We start from the raw sequence: 15806 nt of genomic DNA on the forward strand, positions 1-15806 counted from the left end.
GCTGCCAAGAGCAGAGCCTCGCCTGGCCAATCCGTCAGCCCGCTCGTTCCCCTCTATGTTCCTATGCCCGGGAACCCAAAGGAGGGTGACCGCCCAGTCGGTTCAGCGCGTCTCTGCACTGCCCCACCAGCCTGGAAGATGTCATTGCTGAGTACAAAGCTTTTATGGTTGCTTGGCTGGCGGTCAGAATGGCTATGTTACGCTTGGGGCTCGAATATCGCTCCAACTATCGACAGATTTCCAATATCGCCAGTACTTCCGCTTGGAATACACTGGCGAAACCTGGGAGATCATACGACTTGGATACACTGTGTGTATTCGAGAAAACCCCCCGCGGAGACTCTACAGGCCATCTTTGATCCACCGGTAAAGAATACTGGGTAATGCCCTTGCAACACGCCCCCGGTCTTCCAGCTTACCCTGGTTGGAAAGTCCACAGCAAAGTTTCTCGTGAATTTCAGCTTGTTTCTGGCATAATTCATGGGGAATGCCCAGATTTCCCTAGGTACTTCGTCTAGGATGTAGCCGTGGCCGTAGGACTTCGCTGCCCAGCATCCAGACTCACGTAGTCTGACGGCACGGCACGCTATATTTAATGTGGAGGTCTTGGGGGAGAAGATACAGGAGTACATCTGCCGGGCAGGACTGCAGAGCTCCAATAGCACCTGCACACGCCGTTCTTTGAATCCTATTAAGCTTCATCCTATTGTATTTTTTGCTCAAAGCTTGCGACCATGCAATAGTACGTTAGGATCGGATGCACTACAGCGGTGTACATCCAAAGAGCCATCCTCGGCCGGAGACCCCATTTCTTTGCAAAGGTTCTCTTGCAAGCAAAGAAGGCTATACAGGCCTTCTTAACCCTCAGTTCTATGTTCAATCTCCAATTTAGTTTTGGATCCAGGATTACACCCAGATACTTTACATTAGAAGAAAAAACCAATCTTTGTTCATTTAGCCGTGATAGGTGGAATTCAAGTGTCTTTGTCTTGGTGGTGAATAGAATCTACAACTTATGATAACATGTATCGTGAACTCTGAACCAAATACACCGTTTTAAGACTACGCTTCGAAAACAATTTTCAAAAATGCAAAAAATAATCTCCGTTAACACCAAAACAATCTTTGGCGCGATGTTGTAGCTTATCCATCGCTTTCATAAACTCGGAAGCTGGAAACACTATCAACTTGGTCGTTACTGATTTTTGGATGTCCTCAATCGTTGCATAATGAGTTCCCTTCATTTCCAATTTCAACCTTGGGAAGCAAAATAGTCTGGGGGACTCAAATCCAGAGAGTCGGAGTAAGGGCTGAACTGTGTTACACCATTTTTAGTCAGAAACTGCTAAACAACAGTGGCTGTATGCGGCCGGGCATTATCGTGGAGGAGGGAAAAGATACGGCGTTTTCATAATTCTGGCCTCACATGTGCGATACGTTTGCGCAAACGATCCAAAACTTATTTGTAAAACTCGGCATTGATAGTCTGATCCTTTGTTACGTCGATATAATTTTCCTGGCCGCTTTCGAGGTTTGAATATTCTGATGGCTATCCTTGTGGCTGCCCTGCTCTGCTTTGCTACTTTACATGGCTGGGGAATTAGGTTTCTGGGAAACAAGAAGAGAAAGAACGAGGGTGGTGAAAAGTGTGTGACCTGCTTGGTAGGCAGCAGTGCACGATCGGGATCTTAATTTCATGGTAGTGTTTGTGTTTTTGCTTGTCAGCCAGGGCCGAATCTCAGCCCACGGTGCGGTGGAGACGATCAGCAACTAAGCCGACTGCCAAGAACAACTCGTGAGCAGGCGTTGCAAAAGATCGCTCAAAAAAATCAGGTACCACGCTCGAAAGTCGGTCGTCATAAGTGAGCGACTCCGCGGCGAAAGAACGATTGGGGAAAAAACCGGTGTACATGGCCCGATCAAGGGAGAATATGCAATCCTTGTGTATAGCCCTGGAGCGTCGCTTTTGTTGGTCCGACATAACCAAAAAAGTCAGTTTGTCGAAGGGGGTGAATCGTTCGACACGAGGGGGGGGGGCGGAGGCTTCAGATGGGAGTTTTGGGCGTGCGTCACTATAGAAAGTCTGTCGCAAGTTAACAATCGGCTAAGTACGATTTCCTTTTTGTGACTGTTGTTAAGGTGCATAGCTCGGACGAACAGTTTTTTGCTTGACTCGTCGGACTTCACAAAAAGCCAGGGAGTGTCGCCAGTTTGTCATTCGCGTTTGACTCACCTCACCCGTCGAACTTTTCTTTGTGCACGCGAAAAGCGGAAAGAGTTGGAAATTTTGAAGTTTCCTCATATTTCGGGGGTTGGGGGGACAAATTGTACCCACTGGTCCTGTAGGTTGGAAGTTGGGTAGGGCTGACAACCATGCATGAAAAACCGACGTTACGAAGTCACAGAAGAAGCCTGGGACACGAAGGACTTCACAATGAACGAATAACGACTTGCGCATGTTTTCATGGAACGTGCGCTCCCTGTACAGACCGAATGCTGCTCAGCAGCTAGCCGATACCCTGTCCCAATATAAAGCTGATGTAACAGCGTCGTAAAAGATGCTCTGGACAAGGACCGCTTTACTGGAGAAGGGCCACTACGACATATATTATAGTGGCCATCCACTAAACTATGTGCTCGGAGTAGGTTTCCTAGTCAGCGAAAAAATGAGACTTGGAAGGCATTGGAAATATAAGCGAAAGGCTATGCACTCTGCGATTGTGAGGCAAATTTAGAAATATAAGCCTCAACGTTTACGGCCCTACAGAGGAAACTGCATAGTTGGAGAAAGATACCTTCTATGAGGCAGTTAAGCGGATTCTTGAAGCCTGTCCCAAGTATGATATCAAAATTATACTTGGAGATTTTAACAGTCAAGTTGGGACGGATCCCGTATTCAGGCGATACTTTGGCTTCTATGGCTTACATAAGGATACCAATGATAACGGACTCCGGATTATTCAGTAAGCGGTATCGCACGAAATGGTTGTTGGAAGTACCTGGTTCGCGCGCAAAGCGGTTCACAAACATACGTGGGCCTCTCCAGACGGGACCACTTTCAACCAAATTGGCCACGTGATTGAACACCGTCACCTATCAGCCTTGATGAATGTCAGAATATATAGGGGGGCCAATATAGAATCGGATCACTATCTTGTTGGCATAGCGCTCCGGGCTCAAATTGCAATACCACCTGCAATCCCCTCTGACCCCTCTCCTCTCCGGACTCGAATTACAATACCACCTACAATCCCTTCTGGCAATCAGATGAGAGTAAATACTGAAGCCATTCACAACAAAGCCCTCGGTAACACCTATAAGGGGGAAATGGATGCCGCAATAACAGCAGGTAATAGTTGTCGTGGAAATGAAGCATCAACAAATGATCTTCACAACCACCTGAAGAACGTTACCATTGATACGACCACAAACATACTTGGCCCCAGCCGCCAAAAGACGTGGAACGGCTGGTTCGACGATGAATGTAAACTAGCAACGGAATTATGCTGCATAACGGGCAACGCTGTACTCTCAAAAAACTCCGTCGAGTGGAGAAGCGACTTCATGGACAGAAAAATTAAGCTTGGGAAAACCAACAAGTCTGTGAACTGGGGAAGGTGTGAAAGTTTACCAACAAGTCAGAAGGATGAAGCCTTATATACCCCGATGGTCATCCTGCCGAGACAAAAAGGGAAATTTGATTTCTGACAGAATGAGTATATTGGAGCGATGGGTTGAGTATTTTGATGAACTGCTCAACAACGAAAATATCGGCGAATTGGAGGTCCCGCATACTGAAGACGACAGACAAATTCTGCCACTACCAAGCATGGAAGAAATAGTCCATGCAATCCATCAGCTTGAAAACCATAAGTCACCAGGAGATGATGGAATTACAGCCGAATCATTTAAATATGGAGGCGACCAATTACACCAAGCGATTCATCAACCCATGCTCAAGGTGTGGGACAGTGAGTCAATGCCTGGCGACTGACAACGAGGCATTATCTGTCCCATACATAAAAAGGGGGATATCACGCAGTGCAGCAATTATAGAGGTATCACGTTGCTGAGTAGCATCTATGAGATATTCTCCGCTATTTTGCTAGGTTGGATAACCCCATATGCGCAGAACATCATTGGCCCCTCCTAAAGAGGCTTCACTCCAGGCAAATCAGCAACAGATTAGCGATGGAAAAACTGCTGGAATATGGACATTAGTTGCACCATCTTTTTATCGACTTTAAAGCTGCCTATGGCAGCATAGCCAGCGTAAAACTGCACATGGCCATGAGAGAATTCGGTAACCCGACGAAATTGATAAGACCAAGACCAAGACCATTCGACCTCAATAACGGTCTACGACAAGGGGATGCGCTATCATGCGTCCTCTTTAACCTGGCCCTCGAGAAAGTGATCCGTGATGCTGAGGTAAATGCAAGAGATACGATCCTCTTGAACCTCCCCAACCCAACTACTGGCCTATGCTGACGATATCGACATCATGGGAAGAACCACCCGAGACGTACTAACTGCCTTCATCCAGATCGAGCAGGCGGCGCGAGATCTTGGGCTGCACATCAATGAAAGCAAGACAAAATATATGGTGGCAACGTCAGCACCGAAGACGAATCATCCAACAACATCAAACCGCACTGGTCAAATACAAATACGAAGAAGAATACAACTTTGAGACCGTTGACAATTTCTCCTATCTAGGGTGGAAAATCACAATCGATAACAGCTACGATGATGAAATCCGCGCACGGTTGTTGTCAGCCAACAGAGCCTATTTCAGCTTACAAAGACTGTTCCGCTCGAAACGTCTCATCATAGGGTCAAAGCTCTTACTGTACAAGACAATGATCTTGCCAGTCCTCATGTATTCCTTGGAAACTTGCGTTCTTAGCAAGAAAAATTGCGAACTCTTGCCCGCGTTCGAGAGAAGAATCCTCCGAAGAATTTTTGGCCCCCTACATAAGGATGGACGATTCCATAGCCTACATGACGACGAAATCTATGAGCGATACCACGACCCTGACCCTCAATAACTAATCAAATGGAATCATAAAACCATCTCTCCAGATAATATTATCAGTGGTGACTCATAAGAGTATGGAGAACGAAGTTCATTGTTTTTCCCACTATTTATTTTTTATAACTTGATTTTGAGAAACTCGAGTAGCTACCTGTTTAAAATTTCTAGTAGGAGTGGAATTCTAATATAAAATCTACCACTCACCCAGATGTAACTTTTTCAACATACTTTGAATTATTCGAAATCAACAAAGAAGAGGCGCTCGTTTTCGAACAAGACTTTTGATAGCTGTCAAAATAAAAATGTCGTCAAACGATGACACGAGTCCAAGTCCAACGGCGGAAAAACACATATTCATGGATAACAATCATTTAGAATGGCGGCCAATTACATTGACCTTAGTAGAATATCCAAAAGGTAAACAAATAACACACACTAAAATTGAGACAGTTAATATTTTCTCTGATAATTTTCATGCAGGAGACTTGTTAGGGTTCCTTCTAGCGTGGGCCAGCCTCTCGCCTTTGGCCATTATGGCCGGATTCGTAGCTTTAATACTATTTAGACGTGATTTACATACGGTAAGATGATCATATTAGGTGCTCGATCATCGCTGAGTTTGTTCTTTCATTTATATCTGTTAGATAACGTTTTTTTGTGGTACGCTTATCAATGAAGCTCTCAACCAAGTCCTTAAACATTTGATTCGGGAGCCACGTCCCATCGAGCGGGCTAACTTATACACAGAGTACGGTATGCCGTCGAGTCATTCGCAATTTGCATGGTTTTTCGCCACATACGTGACACTATTTGTGTTGATAAGGTCAGTTAACGGTCCACTTAGCTCGCAGGATATAACTTCTAACTAACTCCTTGTGTCATTGCAGACTGCACCACATGAACAACAATGCGCCGCTGGAACGAGCCGTGCGATTGCTTGTGCTAATAGTTGTTTGGATTCTCGCGGCAATGGTCTGCTGCAGTCGAATTTACCTGCGATATCATACGTGGAGTCAAGTGCTAACTGGAGCATTCGTAGGCACCCTAGCCGGGGCATTCTGGTTCATTCTAACGCATTTTTATTTAAGTCCGATGTTTCCTTGCATTGTTTCATGGTGAGTACATGTCATGCAGGCAGTACTGGTCGCGTAGCAATTCATGTAGGACTTTAATTATAAACAACTCTCGTGCGATACGGTTCAGATACCGCAAAGTACACGAAATGCTATTGCGCTGCCCACAATATAGACATAATTGCACGAGGTCAACGTGATTTTGCGCCAAATCGAATTCTACGCTTCTAAAGTGAAGTCGACTTCCTTCAGTTCAAAAATTGCCATTGTCATGGTCACGTAATTCGCGCCAAAGAGAATTCACTTGCCAAGATTAGTCTGAACATCGAAGTCGATGGTAAAAGACCAAAATGCCGGCCGAAACAACGGTGGTTTGATACGATGGATGGGGATTTAAAAGTCTCGCGATTGCATCCAGATCAGGCATTTGGTAGATCACGACGAGCCCACCCCACTTGTGAACGGGACCTAATGGATTGCTTTCATGAAACTACATGTGAGCAGCAAATACTATTGTTCTATTGCGAACAGAACTTGTTAAAGAAGTTCTATTGTATCCTTCCTTGTTGAATAGCTGAAACGTGTTTCAATTCTCTCCAGAACCTCTGGACATGCTTGCTTCCCTAATTCATTGTTCTTTTGAATTCTGGAAAGTAAAAGTGAGTCCGGGATAGGAGTTTTGCTGAGAGCTACCGTAAAACGCGCTGTCGTGTCCTGGAAGTTGGTTTCTGACAGGATCTTGACTGTGAGATTCCGGTTCAGGTTAAGGGGTATCACGATTTTGTAGTGCATCAAGAGAGGTTTCTGCTTTCTATATGCATTAGTTTAGGAGAGGCTTCCTAGAAGTGAGCTCTGGCAACACTTTGCTCGGAAGGAGGAGCACATTATCTTGATGATCGTATTAACAATGATAATAGATTTGTAGATTTCTGAAATTTACATTGCCTCGTCATCCCCGGCACACCATTTGAGCATAGAGCCTATCTTAAGGTCAGCTGTCGACTGATCGACAACGTATGTCTAATTAGACCCACGATATAGCGCTCAGCATTAGATTTACGGGTTGCCTTTAGATTGTACGTAACAGAAGAAATACTAACATAGGCCTCTAATGGAACTATCATCTCGCTACTGCGTCCTCTGCAGAGGAACATAGGTCGGCTCGTTAAATTCAATATTGGCCGTTTCTGAATAGTCCGCCCGACAAATACTGATACGCACTGCGCCGTTAAGCGCGGCTATGAGGCGGTTGAAGTAGACTGCCATGTCCCAAAAGGATGACATGAAACCTTGCTGACAGCGCACACGTCAAGGTGGATTGGTGGAAGTAAGGAGTTTATGGTACTGTTGACCACTAGGAGCGGTGGTGAGCGCTACGCGCTGCGGCTCTGTTATCGCGAAAAAAGCTGAAAACGCAGCGCAGCGTATACAGTGACAGAGGATTCCCACTATTATTGCGAATACGGAAGTAGGAACTACCGCAAATAATAACGGTTACGCTCAGCGTACGGCACCAAACTTGATTTCTTTGGACTCAAATGAAAAAATGCAACTATCTCAACGTCAATAGCAAATTAGGATTGTTTCGCGCTATGGTGTATGGCAGTAGCACACTCTGTTGATGAGAGTGTGGAAATCGCAGTGGAGATCACTATCCAATCGTTAAACAAAGCTGCTCGAGTTGAAGTTTCGACCCGATCCGTTGAAAGCGACACTCGATTTTGTAGTAAGAAGTTCCTTTACTGAAGGAGAAACTGAGCCTCCTCCTCCGAACTCCTACCGGAGTTTCTGGCACTGGCCATACGTGTCAAAGTTTTAAACTCCTTCTTAGAGATGGAGGGGAGGAGGAGCGCAAGCTTCCCGGAAAATCGTCGAAGCAGCTAAAGCCGACAGCCAGAAACCGATTGCGATGGTGAGTAGGAGTTGTTGATGCGCTATGCCCCCCAGCTGGAGTACTCGTTAAAGCTTAGCTTTGTGTAGTTGATCCTAACACAATCTATCCAAAAGCCATCTTATGAGCTTTGGAATCCGATAATTTTCAAAGCTGATGGCTTCTGAGAAAAGTTCAACTCAAGTTTGTTTCAATGTTTTCTGGTGTTTGGAAATCTGGATTCGGAAGCTATAGTTATCTCAAATGACTCCAAGTAACACGGCAGCATTGTCGATACAGGGCGGTTTAAAAAGCTTCTGGCCTGTTAAACAAATTTTAGTGAGTTTTTCCCTTCTATTTTTCAACGTGATCTCGATGAAGACATACTGTTTTCATAAAGGGCTCGTATACAGTGATACAATTTTTATGACGTGAATCATCAAGTTCCTCAAAATATGCATTTACAGTGTTGATAACTTCCTCGTTGTCCCCAAGTTTTTTAATTCCGTACTATTATTTGGGGTTAGGAAACAAATGATAGTCGCTGGGGACTGAATCTAATGAATATGCTAAACTGAAGAATAATGTGAACTTAAACTCGTCGATTTTAGCCAATGCAACGATTGAGCGGGCATGTTGTCGTGAGCTACTGCTACCGCTGTTGTCGAAGTTTCTTCTTTGCCAAATGCGGTTGTTTTTTAAACTTCATTCTTCAAACGCTACCTTAATTTTGCGTAGTATTTACCAGCGCTGGTTTTATCTGAAGGTGTGTGTTTGAATCTCCTTTTTCTAAAGCATCCGAGATTTCATTTCCTTCTACACCACAATGACCGGGTATCCAATTCTCTGCTCATCCATCATTACCGCGAGCCATGCCGACATTTGAGATAATTCCATTTATTAGCACCGCAAAAGATAAAGTGACATTCAAATGATTGAAATCAGAGAAAGAGAGAGGAAGGAATCAGTTGAGGCGCAGGGTGATGAAAGAAAAACGGAACTGAAATCGCTGGGCGCAAGTTTATCACCACTGCTTATATACGACAGGCCACCGATGTGTCAACGGGATGGCTGCTATCTTTCTTGAATTCCAGGAATATTTTGTAACAAGCTGCCCAAGAGCAATTATCTAAAGAAGAATTCACTCTTTAGAACACTTTTCCCAACAAAAAAATTTAAAAACTGTTATATTATCGTGTAAATCGTCGTTCAAGTGACTATAAAGGGGAGAGAGGGGGTTGAACACCCAAAACTACTCCGTAGCCCTACGTATGGGATCAGTATAGGAAGCAATCTTCGATGCTCCCGCTGTTACATTCATTTCTTCCTTTCACAAAAACTCACAATGAGCCACGTCGCGTCACTACACTAAGCTGCGTCTCAACTTGCGCCCGGCATAAGTGAAGAGCTGAAATTCAACATTCAACCCCAGTCCCCAATCCCCCGATAGATTTAGTTAAATAACAGTAGAAAAGTTGGCCGAGTTTCAAAAAGATCGATTCAGTGGTTTTCGAGCAATTTTGATCACAGTTTCTTTTGATAACCATTTTTTATCACGGTTTCATCATGTTATTTGTAGAAAAACGAATTTAAATTTTTTTCTTCAACTTTATTCGGGTCGAATTGAAATTTTAAGGACGTATACTCAGATAGTTACAACGAAGAAAAAAATGCAGTACAAAAAACGATTTTTTCAAAGTTATAAACCAGGTCAACCCCTTAAAATGAGATGCAGAACTTGAATTAGATAATTACATAGAGAAAATTGGTTGCAGCTCTACAACCCTGTTAGAAGTTGTGGTCGCAACACGCAAGTGAACGTAAGCGGCCATCAGATCGATGTGAGTGTCTCTCTTGTTACACACATCCAGGAGACAACTCATAAATCTACTGTTGATCGTAATGTAGTTAATCTTATTGCTTGTACGGTGTCCGTCAGCTGAAACCCAAATGATCTTGTGGCAGCTTCTGTGCTCGAACAATGTGCCACTATTGACGAGTGGTAGAAGCTGTTGTCAGAGCCCATCTTTGCATTCAGATCACCCATCGCTATAAAAGCCCCTCATGAACTCCGTGTAATTGCTGGCGGAAAGCATCTTTCTCCACTATATCAGAAGTCTCAGTTAGTGCCTTGCACTATGTGATGCACCTTAATCTTACGGTAGCCGTTAGAAACAACCCGACATCGGGTTTCCATCTGTTACAACTCGGCTTTGTAAAGTACAAAAGCACATTGCCATTAGTGCGGCAACAGGGAGATGTGTACTCTCCAGAGTCCCAACATCTTACTTCGCTTAGGCTCAAAATGCTCAACTCATGTCTTTGGAACTCTCGCTCAAGTTGGAGAAAAAGAGCATTCTGGGAACCCTCGCCACCGTCGTTGAGAAGTGCGCGCATATTCCAGAAACCAATCATTTTCCGTTTTCGATAGCCAAACGTCGTAGCCGTCAGTTCAGTCCCTATCCGAGGTATTGTTGAGGTTTTGGCAACAGTAAAGTTTCGAAATTGGCAAGTTACTACACCACAAATTTGTAGCTTTTTTAGTCGCATTTTACGATAAGCAGGAGAGACTTTGAGTGTATTCGTCAACCTCAACTCACAGGGCGCAAGAGTAGAATTAAGGCCGCGTTTCCCCAACAGGTTTATTTAAGTCTCTGGCGATGGCTTCCATTCAATCATTTATAAAAAAAGTCTCATTTAAAAATGTAACTTAAGATTAAATTATAAGTTGATATTATTTGTTTGCCTGAGTTCCCTTTGACTATTAAATTTTTTTTAAATAAAGCACTTTTATTAACCGTCAAACCTTCAAATTTAATTCCAGGAAAATATCGGAATTTTTCCTCTTACGAGACACAACATTAATTCCAAATATATTGTGGTTCGAATACACTGTTACACGGCAAGAATCCCGAGCCAGATCGCGAAAGTTAATCAGTATGAAATCACAGTGACAACGTTGGCCCTATTGAAAATAGGGCTATCATCAATGCCGACATTATGAAATAATGCCGACAAAGTGCTGATCACCCTTTTCACATATATCATCGTCTGTTCGTTTATTGTATGTTTCATTCGTTAACCATCGTCCATTCTACCCATGCGGTGAATCAATACAATGATATTTAGAACGAGTAGCTTTCTTTCTGCGATTTCTCTTTTCGATTTTGAAGCCTCTCCCGATGCGCCTTGGACTTTTAGTTGCAAAGCAAACAGACACTTAACGATTTTGAGTAGCGTAGAAAGGGAGGTGTTCATTTCCCTCGGAATTATTCCTGATTTCATGGACATTAAGCTAACACAAGTATAAATGTTAGGTATTAAGTCTCATTGTTTGTACTATACAACACAATAATGAAGATGATAATGTAATTAAAGAGAAATATGTATATGAGGACTTCGACAAAAAAGAGACATTAGCAAAAGATTAAGTACATAATATAATTGATTTATATACTTATAATATGAATGTGATTTAAACGATTTTTTATACATTCTATCTTCAATGATAGTGTTGAAATAAGTAAGTAAACCGCGTAATAATTTGGAGTAATAAAACACGTAAATATAGATGAATAAAAAGAAAATATTGAGCGAGGTGTAAACATGTTTCTAATAAGCCTTTTTAGCGAATCAAGAATATAATACGACAAGGAAAAAACGCAAATGAAAACTATTGTTTTGAATACATATTAAATATTTTTGATTTAATAGCAAAAGAAACTTTTTTATATTGCGTAGTATAAATTTTTCGGAAAGTAAGTTGCAAAGTAACAGAATAGAAAAGCACACTCACAAATTGGCAAGGACTCACAAGAAACACATTCGAACAGAATAGCAATCATAGAACGAATTTAATATGTCCAGTTGTTTTATTATGTTTGTCACATTGGAAGGTCGGTTTTTGTTCGTGGTGTATGATTTAGTATATATTTTGAATAAGCTCTGAGATGACATTAAATCCACAGAGATTTTACGCTGATCAATTGATTTCCAATCATTCTATGCCCTTCTATTTGCGTTCAAATGGCATAACAAATTACGGATTTATTAAGTTATTTGATTTTGAGCCTAGAAATTTCTCAATATGTAATGGAGCAATGGAAGTGAGCTCATGTATAATAAAGCATGACTTTTTTAGAGAATTTGTTTGTTTCTAACGTAAGACCTCCATTTCATAAGAGCCAACTACAAAACACAGTGGTACCCGATCGATAAGAAAGAAGTATCTGACACGGTTGGAAGTCGCTTAACAATATCAAATTTTATGACTTGCGGTTTCGTCCAGGCCAGAGGCAACTCATCAGACGCTGCCCCACCTCTGCCTTGGGAGCAGCATGACCGAACCGACACGAAAGTCCTGGGGGTTTAACGTGAGTACCTGCCGTGAAGGCTTAATCCCACGATCCTCTTCGGACACGGATTGATTTTGGGACTACAATCAGAGCCCCGCCATGCAAGCACAGCGGTCCTGGTTTATACTGAGTGCAGGCTCAGCATTCACACCAGTGGATGCGAGGCCTATCTAACACCTCTGCCGCAACCAAGGGGTACGGCGTCCGAGTTGTACAGCGGAACTCCACGCTTGAGCTCCGAGGAGCTCTGCCTGCGATGTAGGCATAACCACAACCACGATGAAACTCCCACTAGGGGGCCAACCGCAAATAACTGGGCCGAGAGCACATCCTCCAGGATTTCTCCTGGAGCATATGCTCTCAGAGGGCCATCCCGGTTCCCAAGGTACCAGATAACCTCCGGTGAGGCTTCGTGGCAGAGCCACTTCAGATGAGTTCCTTGCAGACTCGCGTCTGATCGCCCTCCTCGAGTACGTGGGGACGGAACTCCCCAACGGGTTAACTGGAATCAGCCCGAGGCGGAGAACCGCAACGGAACCTTTAACCAGCTAACTACCGCTCTGCGTACAACACAACACAAAGGACATCACAAGACAACACTAACACCAAACACAAAACTGGTGGTTGACCACCACGGCCACTAGGCCATTCGCCAATCAACTGCAAGCGAAGCAGAGTCGAGGAGCTCCCTCCTTCGTCGGAAGGCAGCACTCGCGAATGCATTAGCGCGTTTAAGCGTCCCATTGCTAGCAAGGCACTGGCTAACATCGTAGATACCGTTCAATACGTGAACGCCCATGTCGTCTAGATTGCGGATGTCACTGTACGCTGGGCAGACACAGAGAACATGTAACCAGTCCTCCGAGTCAGCCCCACACAAAACACAGCCCTGACTGGAGGCAAGGTTGCGCTTGAAGAGGAACTCATTCAAGCTACCATGCCCAGTCAGGAGGAAGCCCATCTCAAGCCCAAAGTCCACGACGGAACTTCCTCTGGCAGACACATTCCTAACGTACTTATACGTGACCCGACCTTTCCCACATTCATCCCATCTAAGCTGCCACTTAGATGTTACACTCTCGTCTAACAACTTTTTGACCGCAAGCAGTCCTAATCCCTCCACCTGATCAACAGCTACTAAATCAGTATGCAGCAAAGGTACGCCTCTCCTCATCCTGTAGGCCGTGGCACGCCGGACGTGTCGGAGCGTAGAGCAGCTGCCTGCCCTTCGCTGTCAGCGCCAAGTCATATAACATAGGGGACCCATACGTAGAACACGCAAGGAAGAGCCCCACATAAATGGATCTAGAAGCTCTCCTTCTTAGACACCACTCACACCTCATGACACGCCTCAACATACACGCTAAATTTGTAAGCCGCAGCCTCAGCTCGCGCAGGTGCGCGACCAAAGACATGCGTTCCGCGATCGTGACTCCCAAGTAGGTCACTTTCTGCCGGATCTTTAAAGACCCTCCGATCAACTTCACATAAGGCGGACGACGTAAGAAGCATCATCCCGACGGTGTTCTCCGTTGAGATCGCGACACCGACTTTACTGGACCATGCGTTAACTATGCGCATGTATTCGGCAGCCTGCTGCTCGAGCTCACGGCGAGTGCTCCCCTCAACAAGAATGAGGAGATCATCCGCGTAGGCAACACATTCAGCCACGGAAGAAAGCTCACCCAACAGTTCGTCCATCATCAGATTCCATATAAATGGACCTGCGATAGATCCCTGCGGGCAGTCGCGCTCAACATTCACCCACACACGCTCATTGACACCCTGGGCGAATGCCTTTCTACCGTGGAAGTAGCTCTTCCACAGAGCCAATTCCCGGCAGTCACACTCACGAATTTTTGACAACACAGAGGACCAACTTAGGTAGTCAAATGCGCCTTTGAAATCAACAAATATTCCAAGGACGTATTTGCGAGGACAACAGACAACAAAATTCCTAACATGCATCAAGGCGTCGTCGGTGGACCTCCCAGTGCGGAAGCCATACTGCCTGTCAGACGCCAGATGGGATGATTTCACCGCCAGTCGCTGGACCATAATCCTCTCCAGGACCTTGCCAAGGGCCGGGAGAAGAGATATCGCCCTGTACGACCGAGGACTACTCTTATCCTTCTCTGGCGACTTCAGGAGCACAACCACCCTGGCAGTCTTCCAGAATGCAGGGAAATAGCCCTCTCGAAAACAACACTCAAACAAACACTGGACATGAGATGGGATGGCCTGCCAGATGGCTTTGCACATCTCGCCTGTCATCCCATCCCAGCCAGGTGACTTCCGAGACCTGAGCCTCGCCATACTCTCCCCGATCTCACAACTCGCCAGGGGAGGAATTTCTTCCCCTCCCTGAGCGCGACCGTCCGGAGACACCGAAGGCTCGGATCTCGGAAAAAGTTCACCTAGCAGAGCACAAACACTGTCACGTCAAGTCAGCATCGGTTCTCCGTTCAGACCGAACCGAAAAAAACCACCCTTCCTAGATATACAAATTGATCGACGCCTTCGATTCTTTGCCCATTAATCCAGATAGGGAGAGTGCGATGACTGGCCAGACTAAGAACCTTGGTTCTATTGGTGTTTATCTTCAGTCCAAGTTTACTTGCCTCTCTTTCCAAATCCAGAGCCATTAAGTCACGGTTCATGACTCGATGAGATAGCAAACAGATATCATCAGTGTAGTCGAAATACTTCAGGCAAGACGTCATCGTCCATTGAATTCTTCCACATCCTTCGTACAAGGCAGCATGAAGAACATCACCGATAACAGAAATACTACCGGTGGCAGGATGCAAACCTGGCGGACTCCCCCGGATTCCCAAAATTTCTCTACGAGTGGAAGAAGCGGCAACTGCAGGTGCCTAGCGGCTTTACTCCTTTTGAGTGTATTGTTGGCCCAAATTATCTGTCTTCTGCTTGGGGTAACAGTCCATATCCACATATCAGGAACCCCATCGGATATAATACGGAGTTGAGCCTTCAACCCCTTCCGTTCATCGGTTCATTTCAACGATTACGCAGTCAACCAGGTCTTATGATGCCGCTTCGGGACGTGGCTGACGACTTGTACAGCACCCGAGAAAAGAGCATTTTTAATGGCGTCTCAATACTCATCGGTATTCTCTGCCGTCCGATCAGCAAGATATCTCTTCCACTGTCGAGCAACAATTGGGTCATACAAGCGGTTGATGTTGAGCTTAGGGGGTCGCAGCTCCCCAAGCCTACGAGAAATGGCGACCCGAAACGCAAGCGAACGTCAGCGACTATCAGATGGTGATCCCTTTCGAGCCCGATGTCAGCGGCTCTCTTATTACGCACATCCAGGAGACAAGAATACCTCCAAAAATTTTCATGGTGATGATATGATATGATATGGAGAATGACCTTGTCAAAGTATTGTATGCACTGGTAACGTTGCCACGGTTCACAAAGCTGATCTGAGACTAGATTTAGTT

The 15806-nt window shown here is 44.8% G+C and overlaps 1 protein-coding gene across 1 annotated transcript; it reads left to right on the forward strand.

Moving 5' to 3' along the window:
- Positions 1 to 5297: 5297 nt before the first annotated feature.
- LOC119655388 (dolichyldiphosphatase 1-like) lies at positions 5298 to 12121 on the forward strand. Its single transcript, XM_038061259.1, has 5 exons — positions 5298 to 5455; positions 5519 to 5619; positions 5683 to 5861; positions 5926 to 6153; positions 10806 to 12121. Exons 1-5 carry the CDS (start codon positions 5341 to 5343, stop codon positions 10933 to 10935), a joined length of 753 nt encoding a protein of 250 aa, XP_037917187.1. The 5' UTR covers positions 5298 to 5340; the 3' UTR covers positions 10936 to 12121.
- The last annotated feature ends 3685 nt before the right edge of the window (positions 12122 to 15806 follow it).

Source organism: Hermetia illucens, chromosome 4 (assembly GCF_905115235.1).
Source record: "Hermetia illucens chromosome 4, iHerIll2.2.curated.20191125, whole genome shotgun sequence".
In the NCBI taxonomy this organism is placed as follows: Eukaryota; Metazoa; Arthropoda; class Insecta; order Diptera; family Stratiomyidae; genus Hermetia; species Hermetia illucens.